This window comes from Sapajus apella, unplaced genomic scaffold (genome assembly GCF_009761245.1).
Source record: "Sapajus apella isolate SASKATOON/1434 unplaced genomic scaffold, GSC_monkey_1.0 scaffold9, whole genome shotgun sequence".
In the NCBI taxonomy this organism is placed as follows: domain Eukaryota; kingdom Metazoa; phylum Chordata; class Mammalia; order Primates; family Cebidae; genus Sapajus; species Sapajus apella.
In genome coordinates this window covers 20,540,502-20,560,902 of record NW_022436949.1, presented here as the reverse complement: position 1 = coordinate 20,560,902, position 20,401 = coordinate 20,540,502, and the positions used below count along the sequence as shown (strand labels likewise).

Genomic DNA, 20,401 nt, shown 5'->3' with positions numbered 1-20,401 from the left:
CCTCAGTAAGGGATTAAGAAGATACCCACAAAAAGTAGACTTCTCTTCATAATTTAGAGGAGTCTAAGCAGTTTGCAAAGCTCAGCGAAACTTGGTGTCTCACAAGCAGGCTCTTTACAGATAAGCTGCACATTTATCAGCTCCTCCTCCTGTATTGTCTTTCTATTAAAGTCATCTTTCATTTACATTATGGAATGTTTCTGCATTGATGTACTCTTTACTCCTTGGTTTGTAGATTTATGTAGGAATATTGTGTCTAAGTAGATAGTTAGGAGGAGAAAAAATTGTGGTGGAAATAATCACTGTTTCCAAAATAAGAATTTTGATACGTTAATACAGTAAAAGGAAAAAAACTTATTAGAGTACATTTAATGTCAAACTAGTGGTGTTTAATAATATGTGCTTACTGATATTTTTTATTTTAATGGCAAACTAGTTGGTATCTTTTATGAAAGCAGCCTAGTCAAAGAACTTCTATGTGGGTATAATACACTAATAAACATTTTACATTTTTCTACAAAGAAATAAAATGATAATGCCGAAACTGAAATACTGTTCTAGTTACAAGAGTAGATAATGACAATAGTTTTTTGTAAATGTAGTTCAATTTATGGTGTTTGTTTTTTCTTTTGTGTGTGTGTGGTTTAAATACAAGTTTACAATTTTTGTCCACATCAGACCTCATTTCAGAGAGGACTTGAAGCACTTTACAAAAATGCACAACATCAAATTGAAAACACACATAAGTAAAAATCAGATTCAAGGAAAATGTAAATAAAGCGATTTTTAGTTCTGAACAAGGGAAAGTCAGCATTCAGATACACAGTCTGGAGAAGTGATTTTCACCGCAACTGCACACTGGAATCACTCGGGGATCTTTTAAAATGGGTATCTGTGTCCCAGCCCTCAGTGATTCTGACTTAGTATGGGCTGTGGCCTGGGCATTGGGATTTTTAAAAAGCTAAGTGATTATAACTTGCAGCCAAGGTTGAGAACCACTGGTTTCAGTGGAGCCTTCTGTTATTAAAGTGAAATTACAGATTTAATTGTGAACTTCACAGCAGGGAGAGCAAAAAGGAAAACTTGATCAGTTTCACAATACACATTGTCTCAAAGATGGGAAGGTTTCTCTGCCTCTGAAGTCTGCAGAAAAATCACTGAAACATTTTTTTGGACAGTTGTGTATGCATGCATCTGTTTCTTGGGTCATTTATATGCATTCATATATCCCTTTCTATGCAAATAGACTCATACTGTATTTGTTCTTCTGCAACTTGCTTTCCTTTTTTTAAAATTATTCTTTTAAGTTCTGGGATACATGTGCAGAACATGTAAGTTTGTTACAAGAGTATAAACGTGCCATGGTTTGCTGCACCCATCAACCCTTCATCTACATTAAGTGTCTCTCCTAATGCGGATTATCCCTCCCCTAGCCCCTAACCCTCCCGATAGGCCCCAATGTGTGATGTTCCCCTCCCTGTTTCCATGTGTTCTCATTGTTCGATTCCCACTTAAGAGTGAGAACATGCGGTGTTTGGTTTTCTGTTTCTATGTTAGTTTGCTCAGAGTGATGGTTTCCAGCTTCATCCATGTTCCTGCAAAGGACATGAATTCATCTTTTTTTATGGCTACATAGTATTCCATGGTGTGTATGTGCCACATTTTCTTTATCCAGTCTGTCATTGATGGGCATTTAGGTTGGTTCCAAATCTTTGCTATTGTGAACAGTGCTGCAGTAAACATGTGTGTGCATGTTTCTTTATAGTAGAATGATTTATAGTCCTTTGGATATGCACCCAGTAATGGGATTGCTGGATCAAATGGTATTTCTTTTTCTAGATCCTTGAGGAATCGCCACCCTGTCTTCCACAGTGGTTGAACTAATTTACACTCCCACCCACAGTGTAAAAATGTTCTGCTTCTCCACATCCTCTCCAGCATCTTTTGTTTCCTGACTTTTTAATGATCACCATTCTAACACGAGATGGTATCTCATTGTGGTTTTGATTTGCATTTCTCTAATGACCAGTGATGATGAGCTTTCTTTCATATGTTTGTTGGCCGCATAAATGTCTTCTTTTTGAGAAATATCTGTTCATATCCTTCACCCACTTTTTGATGGGTTTTTTTGCTTTTTTTCTTGTAAATTTGTTTAAATTCTTTGTAGATTCTGGATATTAGCCCTTTGTCAGATTGATAGATCGCAAAAATTTTCTCCCATTCTGTCGTTTGCCTGTTCACTCTGATGATAGTTTCTTTTGCTGTACAGAAGCTCTTTAGTTTAATTAGATCCCATTTGTCCATTTTGGCTTTTCTTGCCATTGCTTTTGATGTTTTAATCATGCAGTCTTTGCCCATGTCTATGTCCTGAATGGCATTACCTAGGTTTTCTTCTAGGGTTTTTATGGTTTTAGATCTTACATTTAAGTCTTCAATCCATCTTGAGTTAATTTCTATATAAGGTGTAAAGAAGGGGTCCAGTTTCAGTTTTCTGCATATGACTAGCCAGTTTTCCCAACACCATTTATTAAATACGGAATCCTTTCCCCATTATTCATTTTTGTCAGGTTTGTCAAAGATCAGATGGTTGTAGATGTGTGGCATTATTTCTGAGGCCTTTGTTCTGTTCTGTTGGTCTATATATCTGTTTTGGTACCAGTACCGTGCTGTTTTGGTTACCGTAGCTTTGTAGTATGCTTTGAAGTCAGGTATTTTATTTCTCCTTTGCTTATGAAGCTTAGGTTGGCTGTATATGAAATTCTTGACTGAAAATTATTTTCTTTAAAAATGTTAAACATTGCCCCCCCTGCCCCCGTGCCGCCCATTCTCTGTTGGCTTGTAGGGTTTCTGCGGAGAGATCTGCTGAAATTTCTGCGGGTAACTCAGCCTTTCTGTCTGACTGCCCTTAACATTTTTTCCTTCACTTCAACCTTGATGAATCTGATGACTTTTTGTGTCTTGGAGTCGTTCTTCTCTAGGAGTATCTTTGTGGCGTTCTCTGTATTTCCTGAATTTGAATGTTGGCCTGTCTTGCTAGGTTGGGGAAGTTCTCCTGGATAATATTCTGAAGAGTGTTTTCCAACTTGGTTCCATTCTCCCCATCACTTTCGGGTACACTAATCAAATGTAGATTAGGTCGTTTCACATAGTCCTATATTTGTTCATTCCTTTTCATTCCTGTTTTTCTAACCTTGTCTTCATGCTTTATTTCATTAAGTTGATCTTCAGTCTCTGATATCCTTTCTTCCACTTGATTGATTCACGTATTGATATTTGTGTATGCTTCATGAAGTTCTCATGCTGTGTTTTTCAGCTCCATCAGATCATGTAAGTTCCTCTCTAAAATGGTTATTCTAGTTAGCAATTCCTCTAGCCTTTTTTCAAGGTTCTTGCCTTCCTTGCTTTGGGCTAGAGCATGCTTCTTTAGCTCGGAGGAGATTGTTATTATCCACCTTGTGAAGCCTACTTATGTCAATTTGTCAAACTCATTCTCTGTCCAGTTTTATTCCCTTGCTGACGAGGAGTTGTGATCCTTTGGAGCAGAAGAGGCATTCTGGTTTCTGCAATTTTCAGCCTTTTTGCACTAGTTTTTCTTCATCTTCGTGGATTTATCTCCCTTTGGTCTTTGATGTTGGTGACCTTCGGATGGCGTCTCTCAGTGGATGTCCTCTTGATGTTGATGCTGTTCCTGTTTGTTAGTTTTCCTTCTAACAGTCAGGTTCTTCTGCTGCAGGTCTGCGGGAGTTTGCTGGAGGTCCACTCCAGACCCTGTTTGCCTGGGTATCAACAGCAGAGGCTGCAGAACAGCAAAGATTGCTGCCTGTTTCTTCCTCTGGAAGCTTCATCCCAGAGGGGCATTCACCAGATGACAGCTGAAGCTCTCTTGTATGAGGTGTCTGTTGACCCCTACTGGAACGTGTCTCCCAGTCAGGAGGCATGCAGGTCAGGGACCCACTTGAGGAGACAGTCTGTCCGTTAGCGGAGCTCAGGCATTGTGCTGGGAGATCCACTGCTGTCTTCAGAGTCAGCAGGCAGGGACATTTAAGTCTGCTGAAATTGTGTCCATAGCCATCCCTTCCTCCTGATGCCCTGTCCCAGGGAGATGGGAGTTTTATCTGTAAGCCCCTCACTGGGGCTGCTGCCTTTTTTTTCAGAGATGCTCTGTCCAGAGAGGAGAAATCTAGAGAGGCAATCTGATTACAGCAGCTTTGCCGAGCTGTGGTGGGCTCTACCCAGTTTGAACTTCCCAGTGGCTTTGTTTACACTGAGGGAAAACCGCCTACTCAAGCCTCAGTAATGGCAGACACCTCTCCCCACTCCAAGCTTGAGATCCCGGGTTGACTTCAGACTGCTGTTCTGGAAGTGAGAATTTCAAGCTAGTGGATGTTAGCTTGCTGGGCTCCATGGGGGTGGGATCCATGGAGCTAGAACTTGGCTCCCTGGCTTCAGCCCCCTTTTACAATTCTGTCTCGCTGTTGTTCCAGGCGCCATTGAGGTATGAAAAAAAAAAAACTGCAGCTAGCTTGGTGTCTGCCCAAATGGCTGTCCAGTTTTGGGCTTGAAATCCAGGGCCCTGCTAGTGTAGGCACCCAAGGGAATCTCCTGGTCTGTGGGTTGCAAATATCATGGGAAAAGCATAGGGCCAGAATGCACTCTTCCTCACGGAACTGTCCCTCACTGCTTCCCTTGGCTAGGGGAGGGAGTTCCCCAATCCCTTGCACTTCCTGGGTGAGGCAACACCCCACCCTGCTTTGGCTCGCCCTCCATGGGCTGCACCCACTCTCTAACCAGTCCCAGTGAGATAGGCCAGGTACCTCAGTTGGAAATGCAGAAATCACCCATCCTCTGCATTGATCTCACTGAGACCTGCGGACCGGAGCTGTTCCTATTCGGCCTTCTCTTTTATTAGCTGTTCCTATTCGACCCACACCTCTTTTATTTGCTTTTTAAATGTCTTTGAGAAGAGTAAAAAAATTTATATCTCAATGTTAGCACATAAACTGAAAATCTTGTCATTTAGAATTTCATACAGTAGATATTTTAGATGATTCACTTTGTTTCTAATTCATATGTTTTTGTAGGTAAGTAACCAAGTCAGCTAAGAAAAAGGAAAAAAAGTATGCAAACGTCAACCCATTTCCCATTTTAGCTGATCTTGGACCATTACTTAAGTATTTTCTTTTATTTTCTCAGTTGCTGAGTGAAATGCCCTTGCACTCCTATTTTCTGTTTTGAATGGAGCTGTAATTTATATTCTATTTTAAAAAGGCTTTAAGAAGCATATTTTGTTTATTTTTAATGTATGCTGAAGTTTTAGGGGGAATAGCAAACCAAAATCTTTTCTTAAATGAGAATCAAAATGAACCAATTTAATATCATTTTAGGTATTATTCTGAAAATGTGAAAAAAAGTTTTTGTTCCTCATATAATAGAAAAATAATGTCTATGTTAATCTGGTCAAACAGATAAAACCAAAATAATCAGTATAGTCTAATTCTGTCTTTTTAAGCTAGACTGACACTGCCAATAGTACTCTTGTGCCATTTGGGGACTTGTAAGCAGACATTTAATAAATGTTTGTTAAATTAGTGAATGAATATATATACATATATATATATAGATGTAAACTTATATTCATGCCAAATAATAAACAGCATGCTGATCACAAATCTTGGAGTCTATTATTACCAAATTTTGCTCATTAAAACTTAAAAGGATGCAGGTGAACTTTAACAATATTATCATTATTTCAAATTAAATGAAAATTTATAGACAAATTAAAATTTTCAGAATATTTTTCTTAAGTTATTTCCTAAAATGTCACTTGTAGTTGTGTATGTTATTTTGAGAAAAATTTTTTCATGCGTTGTCGATTAGCTACTTATTAGAAATGACTTCCATTCAATACATTAGTGATCAGGTGTTGGAGGGTGAAGAACTTTATGCCCTTTTTTAATGTGCAGAATATTCTGAATCTGGTATGGTAACTCTTGCACCAAGTATGAACATAGAAATGTCATAGTGGGTTTTCCCACTATTGTTGCCAGGTGGCCTGTTTCCGTATTGTGATAGTGTTGAGTAAGGGTTAGAGTCCTAGAGATTCCTGTGGCCTCTTTTCTCCCGCATTGAGCACTGATTTCATAGTATTTGTCTGTTGCAATAGAATGAAAATGTCTTTATGGTAGAGGCCTTGTCTTCTGTGTTGTACTTTTGTGCCCTCAGTTTTAATCACAGTGACTGTCACTGAGCAGTCCTTCACATATTTGGGGAATGAATAAATGTCCCATAAAAATAAGAGAAAAGTTTATAAACATTCAAGTGGTAAGCCATGCATCAATACAATGTGTGATAAACAAAGATAAATATATGTTCCATTTTTCTCCCCACAGTCTCCAAACGTCCACAACTATCCCGATATGGAAGCCGTTCCCCTGTTGCTAAATAATGTGAAAGGGGAGCCCCCGGAGGACTCGTTATCAGTAGATCACTTCCAAACACAAACTGAGCCAGTGGACTTGTCAATAAACAAAGCCAGGACGTCCCCTACTGCCGTTTCATCCTCCCCAGTTTCCATGACAGCGTCTGCCTCCTCACCTTCTTCAACTTCAACCTCCTCATCGTCTTCTAGTCGTCTAGCCTCATCCCCAACCGTTATCACATCAGTATCTTCAGCGTCATCTTCGTCAACAGTATTAACTCCAGGTCCCCTTGTTGCCTCTGCATCTGGTGTTGGAGGCCAGCAGTTTTTGCACATTATCCATCCTGTACCGCCTTCAAGTCCCATGAATTTACAGTCTAACAAACTGAGTCATGTTCACCGCATCCCCGTGGTGGTACAGTCGGTGCCTGTTGTCTACACAGCTGTAAGGTCACCTGGAAATGTGAACAACACTATTGTCGTGCCGCTTTTGGAGGATGGGAGAGGCCATGGCAAAGGTAAGAGGCATGAACAAAGTCTTGATTGATTTCAGCACTAGAGGTCACTTCATTTTTTTACATTGAACATTTTTGCATTGTATGCAAACCCTACATCTAAAGAATTTCTGTGTAGAGCAATGCAGAGAGACAGTAGCTGTTCAGTTTTCAAGGAGAGCAGTTTAGTGGGAACTCACCCTATGTTTATGTAACTGTATGCCAATTTTGCTTAGCGTATTTTTATTTACCATAGGTCACATAAGGTCAGAATTCAGACATCTAAGTTTGCAAAATAATACTTGCTTTTAAATGCTCATCTTTAAGTGCTCAGTTGGAAAGGGCAATCTATGGTTAAACATGATTGCTTATGAGATATAGATTATAGATTATAAAGTGTAAATTTTTTAAGTAAATCAGGATATTTCTTTGTTGTTTAGTTGGAATTTATTTAGGTGGTGATAATATAAAATGTTGTGAAGTTGGCAATGCCTGGAATCTAATCATTCACTTTTGAGTAACCTGTAAATTAACTTGCCATTAAAATAATTCTAAAGTCAGGTGTTTGACTGTAATAGTATCATGTAGCTTGTGTTATTAACTTATAAGGCGAAGTCATTTTAAGGAACAGGATGACTCAATATAGTGGAAATATTTCAAGATGCAATATTAATATTCCCTTCCAGGGTCTAAAAGGCAAGAAGATACTTTGTCACTTGACTATATGTAATAATCACTAGTTATTTAATTAGATTTGATAGTTATGCCGCTGATCATGAAGTTATTTTCTACTTTTAAGTTCTTTTTTTCCCCAAATTTTACTAGAACGAATTATAGTGGCATCATGCTGTCTTTTCTTTCTTTACTACCTATGAATCTAAAAAAAAAGCCAGCCCTCAATAGAAATGCAAAATGCCCATAATCAGTGACTCATTCCCTTTTAAAGTAAATACATATGTATGTATTTTTTCTTCAGAGCCTAGAAGTAATGATGGATTAAAATTCATGTTATATTACTTTTTGCTTTGACACTGTATTACTACTGAGGCCTGTAATTAAAATATGATCGATGAGTACAGAAAACACTGCCTCCTCATAAAATGCTAGTAAATGTGGTTGTTTTGGTTCTTGTATAAGGTGGGAATAAATACATAGAAGTAACATTTGATTGTGAACTTACAGAAATTTTTGCAGATATGAATTACAAAATTGTGCATTCATCATTAGCAAGATATTGTTTTATCTGCAGTGAGTTTTTTCACCGCACATGAAATAACTTTCACCTTCCCAGTTTAACCAAGTTAAAATCTGATGATTCAGAGCATCCAGGCACTTTAGACTGCAAACTTGAGATGCAGACACTCCTTGCTTACCTGGTAATTTCTTTCTTTTGTTCTCTATTGGGCCAGGAGCTAGTCCCACCATCCTCTAGTGAAAAGGTGGAGGAAAAAGAGGAATTAGGGAGCCAGACCCTCTTTGATATTGCTGACACATCTGATTGAACTGAACCAATTAAATTTGAATAGTAATAACTGCAGGCCAAATCAGATATTTATTTTCTTTTACAATTTAGAAGTAAGATGGTAATTTTTTTAAGAATTAGGAATTAAAATTTAGCAAAACATGCAAACTTGCATATTATTTTATATATGTGTGTATGTGTACACAATTGAACCCAATCTTTGTGTAAGATAAAAATTGCTTTATTGTAAAGTTGATAAAGATATTAATGCTGCTCATGACCTTTCATACAATGTTGATTCACTAATGAAAGAAACAAAAGTGATATTTTTTTTTGTTTGCCATGATCGTTTTGTGGGATTTTTATTTTAAAAGTATAATATATAAAGTATATTGCTAAAATTTAATTTTCTGGAAAAGGAATTATTGCAGCAGAAATTTTAAGACTCATGCTATAATTTGATCTCTACATGAATATGTTTGTTTCATGCAGCATTCGTTACTCAGCAGTTTTCTCATATCAATAACAAAAATTTAAAGCAGCCAGGCGTGGTGGCTCACGCCTATAATCCCAGCACTTTGGGAGGACAAGGCGGGTGGATCATGAGGTCAAGAGATTGAGACCATCCTGGGCAGCATGGTGAAACCCAGTCTCTACTAAAAATACAAAAATTACCTGGGCATGGTGGCGCACGCCTGTAGTCCCAGCTACTTGGGAGGCTGAGGCAGGAGAATTGCTTGAAACCATGAGGCGGAGGTTATGGTGAGCCGAGATCATGCCATTGCACTCCAGCCTGGGTAAAAAAAATTTAAAGCATAAATCCTGTGGACTGTGCTATGGTCATTAGGAACATGGGATTTTGGATCAAGGATGTATGCATTAGAACCCTAGCTCTGTCACTGACAGCTGTGTAAATGGGAAAGTCATTTAATCTCATTAATTCTTCATTTATATTAGTGATTAAATGGGGATAATAACATGATCTAGCCTAGAAAATTATTGGGAAAATTAAGAACATATAAATGTCTAGCATCAATTAATTATCAATAAATGCTTGAAATTACTTATTATCTCTCCCAAAAAATATCAAAATCAATAATATTAAAAAAAAGTTTTCTCTTTTTGATAAAAACAAATATGGAGGAACAAAAACTTGTTGAATTTTAAAAAGCAAAACTGCCTCAAGACATTGGTATGGAACTGTTTCTCAAAGTTTTTACTATGACAAATTATAAGGGATGAGAGTTTGACATGAGAAATTATCTGAGGACATCCCATATTTTCTATTTTTATTAGTTTATACTAAGTTTTTATAATCACCATATTCTACAAATGTTGCTATAGCATTTTATAAGTTTTTTTTATTGCGTAACTGATTAATTAGGTAATAGTAAAACTGTCTAGAAGAGGAAGCCTGCCTACCTCACAGAATGAATAAAAGAAAGGGCATTTCAGTAATTCCTCAATTCTTTGTTTTGGACATATGCAGCTGGGCAGTGAGCCAACAATGAAGGCTGAGAATAAAGGGAGCCCCCATTTCCCTTCCTACTTAAGATGTGTATTTTTGGTATGGATGAGCAAAGGAAAATACAGTAGGGAAGTTGAATTTTCAAAACACTAATAATAAAAATACAAAATGTAACACTTAAATATAGATCATTGCACTGGCTAGTTACTTTTAAAGTTGGTATAGCGTATCTGGTCTCTGATGGAGAAATAGATTACCCTACATGTCACATTACATGAAGGACTGTGAAGGCGCATGTCTGTGTCTAAGCTCACGTGTCCTGTCAGAATCATTTCTCCTTTCAGCTGTTATTATTCGTCTATCATTATCAGGCATTTTATTGACACCAAAGATACAGTGTTGGACAAAGCAGATGTTGTTTCTGTCTCATAGTGCTTACAGTGTAATGAGAGCTACTGACACTCCACAAGATAATCATAGAAACAAATAGCTGATAATTGTGGACAGAGGTGGACTAAAAATAGACCAGCCAGGGAGTTGCCCAGTGGAATGGCTTTAATTATAATCGCAAATAGGGAAAGCTGTATTTGACCAAAGTATTTTCATGTAGGATGTCATGTTCTAAGAAGACCTGCACTTACTGTGGTGCTCAGGGGATGGGGAGGGTTTAGGGAAGGGTGGGGTGAAACTCCCACCAGGGATACTTGACTAAGGACAGAATGGCATGAAAAGACTTTTTTTTAAAAAATCCTTCCTGAGAAGTGTGAAAATGACTTCTAGTGAGGCAAAACCTCAGCCTTTCCAAGTATGTAAAGAATAGTGATCTAAAGCAGTGGCAGATTGTCAGCTAGCACAGAACACCCAGACATCTCTAGTGGGCATTGGATGTAATATGTGATACGAAGAAAAATGGATGATGTTCTAAAAAGTATATTAAACAAACATAATTTAGAATTGAGCTATAAGAGGGAGGACGTCAGAAAATGTCCTGAGGAAGACTTTTTTCCATATGACACCAAAGGATAAGCTGCAGGTAGCCCCCCACAGTGGTGGTACTGGGAAGTGCAGGGCTCTCCACAGAGACGAGAGTTTTGTTACTGTATTATTAGGTTGGTGCAAAAGTAATTGCATTTTTTGGTCAGTGGAATGGCAAAAAACTGCAGTTACTCTTGCACCAACCTATACTATGGGATCTGAGACATGGTATTTATAAACCGGGCCCTAAAGGGATTATTTGACCTCACAAAAAACTTTCAATCCTTCTTGGGTAAGTTTGTGGCACATAACCTGGGAGGCATTCCTTAGCTTTTACAGATATTTAATAGCAGAAAAGCTTTCAGCAAGCTTGTCCAACCCGCAGCTGTGTGCTGCATGCAATCCAGGACTGCTTGAATGAGGCCCAACACAAATCTGTAAACTTTCTTAAAACGTTATGAGACTTTTTGGCAACCTTTTTTAACTCATCAGCTATCATTAGTGTTGGTGTGTTTTAAGTATGGCCCAAGATAATTTTTCTTCTTCCAATGTGGCCCAGGGAAGCCAAAGATTGGACACCCCTGGCATAGAGGGTCAAGACAGATGACAGGCAAAGTTGTTCTTAGTTCATTGTTGGCTTTGCCTTGATGGAAGAGCAGGTGTGTTTAGGATGCTCCTTCCTTCCAATATGCAGTATGCATTTACTTCATACCAACCACATTTCTAGGAATTAGTGTCCCAAAATGAGCAAGTCCCTACTATCAGGGACCTTACATTTTAGTAGTGTAGAGACAGTTCATGACTATCAGGTGGTGTAAGTGCTGTGAAGAAAAATAAGGCATGATAAGGAAGATGGAAAGTTAATAGGAGAAGGCACAGTATTCGGTATAAGCAAGGAAGGCCTCTCTGAGAAGTAAGCTATGCCAGGAAGAGCTGGGGGAAGACCTTTGCACAAAGAGAACTGCAGGTTCAAAGAACTCTGAGGCATGAGTGAGTATGGCCTTTGTGAGGAGGAGCTTCTAGGAGGCTGGTGGAACTAGAAAGGCTTGGGTAGGGGGAAATGAAGGATCTGGTAGATTTCCAAGGCAATGCTGTGCAGTCTTTGGTTTTGTTTTAAATATGTTGGGAAGCCACTGGAATCAGAATGTGCAGGAGGGTGACATGATCTGTTTTACCTTTTACAAAAATCATTGAGCCACTGCATGATGTGAAGAATATGGGGAAGGAGCAGAACTAGGAAGAACTAGCCGGGGGGGCAGGGGGGACTGCTGCAGTGTGGTTTGGATGGTGGGATATGAGGGAAGGAGAGGAAGTTAGGATGAAGTCCAGGATTTGGCTGAGCTATTGTTCTCTACCAAGATGACCAAAGTGGAGTTGAGAAGAGAACGTATTAAATTTGATATGCCCGTTCCACATTTGAATAGAGAGAGCTTGAGATGGTAGTTGGAGAGTGAGCCTGGAGCTCAGAGGAAAGAGGAGACAAATTTGGAGAAATAAAATTTGGGAACCACTAGAGATCATCTCAGGAGATCCAAATGGAGAAGGAGAAGTGTGGAAGACTGGGCACTTTAGCATGATGGGGTTAGAAAGTGAAGAGGGATGCCGCAGTCAGCACGGAGACCCATCTGTTCACGAGAGTGGAGGAGTGTTAGAGAGAATGCAGGTGGGAATGTTTTCCAGAGCCACTTTCCAGTGGTGTCCAGTGCTGCTCAGGGACCAAGTAAAATGAGGACTGAATAGTGTGGACTTGGCCAGGGAGTGTTCGTCATTGACACTTACGGGCAGTGTGCGGGTGGAATGGTGGAGAGAAAAGACGGCCTGAGGTAAGTTTATGTTCAGATGGGCGGTGGGGAAGAGGAGATTGAAAGTCTAGATAGCTCTTTGGAGTAGTTTTGCTTTAAAGAGTTATAGAGAAATGGAATGAGAGCTGGAGAGGCATTCAGGTTCTCAAGGGAGGGGTTTTAAAAAAAGGGAGATAGTATAGCAAGTTTATATGCCATCAAGAATAATCCTACGTCATTATCTTCTGGTTTTTGTTTGTTTGTTTGTTTTGTTTTTCGCATTTCCTTTCATTTTCATTGTGTATCTTTTCCTAACAATTTTGTCAACATAATAACCTGGCTTTAGAATTCAGATTAATTACTGCAAGATGCAGTATGTCTACAGTACAATATAAGCAATAACATGCAATTAAGGACTTCTATAATTCTTCCTGCTCTAGAATCATCCATTTCCAACTCTCTACTGGATTATTAGCAAACAAATAAAAATAAAAGTAAAATTTGAGTTCTGTTGATAATTACAAAAATGATACCAGAAATTATATAAACATAAGATCAACATTTTTTCCTTCATTGTCTAGTGGAATGTACATAGTAACTGAAAATAAACTGAGTCCAAAATAATCATTTTGTCCTTAAGGGGCATTTTTTACATTTAAACATTAATAGATATTACATATTGGAAATTCAAGATACATAAAAGGTAATGTCAGCCAGACGTGGTGGCTCATGCCTGTAATCCCAGCACTTTGGGAGGCCGATGCCGGCAGATTGCTTGAGCTCAGGAGTACAAGATGAGCCTGGGCAACATGGCGAAACCCTGTCTCTACCAAAAATTTAAAAAAAAAAAAAAATTAGCCAGGCGTGGTAAGCGTCTGTGATCCCAGGTACTTGGGAGGCTGAGGTGGGAAGATCACTTGAGCCCAGGATGTAAAGGTTGTAGTGAGCTGAGATCACACCACTGCACTCCACCCTGAGTGACAGAGCCAGATCCCATCTCAAAAAAAGAGTTAACGTCATAGCCAGTCTGTGATGATCCAATTAAAGATCCAGGGAGTAAAAAACAAAAGGATGCTTCTCCTCCATTCCGTACCTGAGCCAGCCCTTCTCCATGTTGGTAGAGGAATAGTAACCTTGATGCCTGGGAGTGAGACTTGAGCAAGGACCTGATTTATTAGTGGCTTTGAAACCATCAGGGCTTGCAGAAGCCTTGTACAGCCAGATGGGTATTTTACTTTGCCGAATTTTCTTTCCTAACCTCTCTCCCTTTCTTCTTTATTAACTTATGTAGATACGCTGTTATTTCTCCCCTTTCCCCACATTTCTGTCTTTTCCTTAGCCACACAAAAGCAATGAAATGTTCACAGGACAGTAATAAAATAGATTGCTTGAAGGAAAAGGACCCTGCTCTGGTTTCCTACCCAGCCACATTTTGTTTCATGCAAATTTAACACCAGCAGCAGAGTCTACCAGCATTTTAGAAAACATATTTATTACATTAAGACTTTTATTGGAATAGTGTCATACTTGAAAAATAACTTATGATAGGTCATAAGTGCATTATTTCTTCTTGAAATAATCATGTGATTAGATCCTTGAGTATGAAGTACTTTTTCCCAAAATACCTGAGAAGGGCATGTTGATACTGCTGTTAAGAAACCAATCCGATTTGGGTGTGCAGTTTCTTTGGTCTCCTCCTTTTAAAGAATGCTGCTTTCTTACTATATTTAGATGCAGACACACGGTGAAGAATCCTCCACAAATGTGTTATTTTCATAGCATCCATTCAGGAGTTTCAAAGGGATGTGGCTGTGGACTCATTTGAAATACACCCCGTTTTCTTCCTACAGGCTGTTGCTTTTCTCAGCAGCCTACAGAAAGAAGCCACAAGTGTATTTTTAGTCTCAGGCTGGTTATATTTGTGAAAGGAAATATAGTCATTACAGAGATTGCTGCAAAGCTCAATGGGCATCATGACCTTAGATTCTGTCCCATTGATGAAACTGGAGTTTACTCCCATGGAACTTCCCATTTCAGGTCTCTTTGTCTCACTAATTTTCTTCTGTCATCAGCTTTCTCACTGTTGATGTCTTTGTTTCAGGTCATGAATCCTTCCTGCACCCAGTTGTTATAGACTTCGTTCATGTCACAGACTCACTTCTTCTGTCCACCTTTCATGTGACTGTCCGCTTTTGTTCATCATTTGGTGGAATCCTGGAGTCATCTGTCCGTAGGACAGAATAGTCCTAGGCAGCTGACCTATGATTATGTGTAAAGTTATCTTTGCTTCCCTTGATGAATTGATTCTATTTACTCTCAGTGCAGTGGCACGATCTCGGCTCACTGCAACCTCCACCTCCCAAGTTTAAGCGATTCTCCTGCCTCAGCCTCTTGAGTAGAGTAGCTGGGGCTACAGGTGTGTGCCACCACGCCCAGCTAATTTTTGTATTTTTTAATAGAGACAGGGTTTCACCATGTTGGCTAGGATGGTCTTGATCTCTTGATCTTGTGATCCACACACCTCGGCCTCCCAGAGTGCTAGGATTACAGGCATGAGCCACCACGCCTGGCACTATTTCCTCTTAAGTATGGTGACTACTAGCCGTAGGTTAATACTTCAATTCAGAATTTGATTTTTATCAACAAATTATCCTGTTACTTATGGTCTTTACTTTTTTAATGTTGCTTATTAGGCAATGGGACTGGAATAGTGATGATTTTTAGTTTATGATGATTAAATACAGGCTTTGATAAGACTTCAGTGTTTACTCTTATGGCAAAACAAAGATAGGAACTTGTTAAATAGTGAGAGAAAGGCAGGCAGCTCATGTTTTTGAAAAATCGAATTTTTACTCTAAGTTCAAAACCTTTTTTTCCTACAGATACACTCATGATTTGTGGTTTGTTTTTACCTGATTTTCAACAAGAAGTAGAAACTTCTCTGCATTTTTTTCCACTTCTGGGCATGCACAAGAGGTTGAATAGATTCCATCAAAAAATTGGATTCTTATGCTCTTATTTATCTGAAATGCCTACAATCTGTCAATTCCACTGCTTCATCTGGCATAGACTGGGATAGATCTAAGATTCAATGATGATAACTGGTACATGGAGGAGACAGAAACTGCCTGTGTTGTTCTCAGAGAATTAGCAGAGAAGAGAAAACTCTAAGCTCCTCTTAGACTGTAAAATGCCCAGAAATGAGTTTGATTAGCTCCCCTCGCCTCCTTGCATTTAATAGTAAATAAAAGTCCAAAGGAGAAAAGCGGAGGAAGAAGAGAAGGCCTGGATGCCTAGGACGTTTCTTTTAAAAGGTAGATGTTAACTTAAGGAAGTAGATATAAAGAGAGTAGCTAAAGCAAGAAGAGGTTAACAAAATGGGCTTTGTTTTCATTTCATTATAAAGTAATATTAGGCGCTACTGAATAAGGGAACCTGGCACACTATTTTATTTGTTAGGTCAAGTTTCTCCTATACTAAAAAGACCTAGTTTATGTTTAAAGAAATATTTTTTTTATTTTTTTTAATTTTTATTGTTATTGTACCTTAGGCTCTGGGTTACATGTGCAGATTAAAGAAATATTTTTATGCTTAAATTATATTTTGCTAGTATTCTCATGTAATCTACATACTTATGTTTTCACCAAACTTGAAAAGTTTTCTCTAATAATATTTAGTACATTGAATTATTACCTATTGGATTTTGATGTGTAATATCTTTTACTTCCCTTGTGAATAGCTCTATTTAAAAAAAAAATTTTGTTCTATCCTGGAATAATTTTCTTATTAAATATGCTTCTAATTTCATATAGTACAAGTGTTCTTATGCTACAAGGGAATTCTTATTCTACGTAGTAGATTGCAAGTATTTGTAGAATTCTTTTGATGCTATTTTGGCATCTATACTCACAGTAAGAAATATATACATATATAAAAACATATTTAGTAAATAGATACTTTTTCATTAGTAGAAACAAATGAAAGAAGGAAGAATGTAGGATCCAAGAAGGAAACTTGGTCTTAGAATCATTACCAGCAGTTTTAAATTGACTTTTTAATAATTTACAACTCTGTGGCTGTGCTTTCTGTTTCCTGTTTTTTTCTTTCTCCCTTAATAATTATTTTTCTGTTCCAGACTATGTTACTATTTTCTCAGCTCTTTCACTCTGCCTATGTTCCTTTGTTAATGGGGAATTTGATTAACTGGGTATTCTGCTTTGTATTCTTTAGAAAACAACTAATTGATACTTGTCCTTCTATCTAATAAATGAAAAAGAGCTACCAATTTACAGGGTGATGATCACATACTCAGTTCTTTCTCCACCCACCTTTATGTAGGGGAAATGCTGCTTTGATCATTGGCCAATTGTATGTGTTTTTCACAACCAGGCAGCCTTACCATCGTTTTTTCTTTTAATAATTAGTTCATTTATTCAACAAATGTTTTATGGGCAATTTACATGCCCAGGAATATCTCTTAGTCCTAGCTATGGCACTTGGAGAAATTCTTGTTAAAAGTCAGCTCTAGTGTACAATAGACCAAAATGATGATCACACTATGGGTCATTTTCGGTTGGAAATCAGTTCAGTAGTTCACAATGAGTGGTTTTAAAGAAATGAAATAGAATGGAGTAGATTGAGAAATCTCTTAGAGTGTCACCCAAATAAGGTTTATTCCATGAAATTTTTTAACTTGTTTACATATATGCCAATGTGGTACTGTGGGCAGGCGTAATGTGGTGCATGTGCACTGATCATGCTGATATACATATTTCTTACTGTGGTTTCTGTCCAAACAGTTTCAGAGAAACTCCACTGGATCTCCCCTCTTTCACTCAGCCCCTTCTCTTTTCCTTGCCCTTACTGCACCTCCCTTTCAAAGTACGCTCCTCAGTTCTAACACCTTCTATTCTCTCACTTTCCCTCCATTTTTCTATCTTCTTCCTTTTCTCAGTTGTTTTTCTCTGTCTCCCTCCACTCCTCACCATTCTTTTTCTGAGTTGATTTTTCTCTTTCATGTCAACCAAATCACCTTTACGAAAAGTCCTGTATTATGGAACCATGAGACCTGTAATGAAAATGACAGTCTTTGTATTGCCATCTAGTGGCAGAATTTTAGAACGCCATGAACTGAAAGGAACTACAATCTGATTATTTTTTCTACCATGCCCCTGGATTTTTCCCAGCTAGTTTAGTATTGTAATACAGTGTGGTGAATATGACCCTTTTAAGTAAAACTCAAACCTGAATTTAAGACCTACGTTATCTACTTTATTTTTAGAGCTCAAGTGTACGAAATATTTTTTAGGACTGTATTTAATTTGGGCCCCCCCCTAAAAAAAGGCTTAACTTCGACTCACTTATCACACTTCCCATCATGTCTATTTGTATGTGACTCTATTCAATGGAAATAAAAATGCTGCGTTCTGTGTACATGTACATAGTGTTTTTTAAAACTGTGAATTAGGTTTGTTGGCTAAATAGAAGCATATGTATGCCAACTTGTGTGCTACTAGGAAGTTCTGCTGAGAGGTGAACTCACCGAGCAAGGATACCAATCCCCTAGAATGTCATAGAGAGAAAATAAAATTAAAATGGGCCAGGCGTGGCAGGTTCATGACAATAATTTCAGCACTTTGGGAGGTTGAGGTGGGCAGATCACTTGAGGTCAAGAGTTTGAGACCAGCTTGGCCAAAATGATGAAACCTCATCTTTACTAAAAGTACAAAAGTTAGCCGGGCATGGTGGCATAGGCCTTGTAATCTGAGCTACTCAGGAGGCTGAGGCACGGGAATCACTTGAACATGGAAGGCAAAGGTGGTTGCAGTGAGCCGAGATTGTGCCGCTGCACCCCAGCGTAGGCAACAGAATGAGACTCAAAAAAAAAAAAAAAAGAAAAGAAATATAGTGGACAGTTATGTCTTGGGACAAAGAGTTCGGGAAAACAGAATGTAGGAAAATTTAGTAAAACTGAGAGAACTAGGAATAGCTCTGGGAGAATTCATCACAGAAACTGCCTTTTCAAATACCAGGCTCTTAGGATTTCAGTAGGAGCATGGTATAATTAGAAGAAAGATAATTCTTTCGTAGGTATGTGGATTTCTCAGTTTTTTGGGGAGAGAAAGATCTAGCAGGACTTGGTTAACCTATAGTAAGAATAAGCCCCTCTGCTGAGAAGAACTAAGATGCTTATATAACGTGCTTTATATTGTTATAAATCCTCATTTCTAAAGTAAAGAGGTTGTGGTGGGGGGGGTTTCCCAGAATTCTTCACAAAAATTTAAGCTCCTTGAAAGTGTCATTTAAGCCTTATTATCTAATATTTCCCCAACATTGTGTTTGACACTAGTAAATGCTCAATAAATATTTATTGAATGAAGATTTGGATGAAGAAATGAATGCATTAATGTAGGCTGCTGCAGGAAGAGTGTTTCGTGTGAGATGTTGAGGAATGCCGTGGCCCGTACAGGCATGCAGTCCTAAACCCTGACCATAGAAGAAACCTTCCCATGGTGAAGTAGAAGGCTGCCAACACACGATATGGTAGCCAGCAAGCCTCCGCACATCCTCACAGGCCGGCTCCTACTTCCCCTCCATCTCAGTCTGTTGCCATTCCACCATATGTCTCATGTCCCAGCCATGTTGCATGGCCCTTCAGCTGACATTCTACCTTTATCCATGTAGGCAAATGGAAGTCTTTTCTTTCTCTGACAAAAGATGTGGTTCAAATGCCTTCTTTTGTGAAATAGTACATACCAAATTGTAAGGCAAATCATACACCACCACCTCCCCCCTACAAACACACACACGCCATCTTTTCTCATTGCCTTACTACTGCCTTCTTCAACATCTGTCGTACAGTAAACACTCTTAAGTGCAGGATGAGTGAATACCATTGCCAAATGGTATTCTTACTGTGGTATGTCAGTCTATAGTTGCCTGGTACTTGAATGTATTGTTTCTGCTGTTTCCCAGTTTATTTTGTAGTACTTAATGTTAAAGAATAACATTTGTGGTACCTTACAGATACTTGATGTGATTTGGGTTTTAGTAGTGTCTGGAGGTGAACCCCTGTGGGTGAGAAATATTCTTATGGCTTCCAAACAGTCTTAATACAAAGATATTGCTGTGTGAAAACTATAGTCAGTTCTTATTTATTCTTTTACTCTCAGGTAGAATATTTTACCTGTGAAACTAGGATAAAGAATAGCTTTGACTGGATCCAGGCAATTAATAGAGTCTGCTAGGTTTCTTCTATAATAGTAATGCCAATTTCATTTCCCAGTCAGGACGAAACAAATTATGCCTCCTCCCCCACTGCAGTTAACTGCGTCAGCATCATGGTGCCATAAAATTTGAAAACTGTGGAGTATGGGTAATCCCACTATAAATTGTAATAAAAATTACCTCTCCAGACTCTATATTCTCTCCATTAAGTTCATAGACACTGTCTCTTTGTACATAAAGTTTTATGAAACAAATCGACCATTTCTCCTGTCCTTACCAGATAGCAAGCTGTTTTGATTTAAAAGCTGATAATGGTACAATCAGCTTTTGGTGTTTGTAGAACATTTTAAAAGCATAAATTTCCTTTAACAAACCTTAAGTAGAAGGAAAATGCTACTTTTATTTGTACTAGAGAGTTAAATATCTCTGTGAGAAAGAATAAATGATGTAGTTACCATGGTGGGCCTATTTGTTGCATCCATAAAACAAAGATTTGGTTTCCCTCCTCAGATCTCTAATCTTAAAAGTGTATTAAGTAAAACCCAGCATGAATCTAAGATAGCTTTATCTGAATTG

At 38.4% G+C, this 20,401-nt stretch overlaps 1 protein-coding gene across 7 annotated transcripts in view; it reads left to right on the top strand.

Moving 5' to 3' along the window:
- Positions 1 to 20,401, top strand: part of KLF12 (Kruppel like factor 12) — a 636,627-nt gene that overhangs the window by 462,705 nt on the left and 153,521 nt on the right. For all 7 annotated transcript variants that reach the window (XM_032277276.1, XM_032277275.1, XM_032277274.1 and 4 more), the window contains one exon: positions 6,390 to 6,936. In XM_032277276.1, the coding sequence (XP_032133167.1) occupies positions 6,417 to 6,936 (520 nt within the window). In that variant the 5' untranslated portion in view covers positions 6,390 to 6,416. The remainder of the gene's footprint in view (positions 1 to 6,389; positions 6,937 to 20,401) is intronic.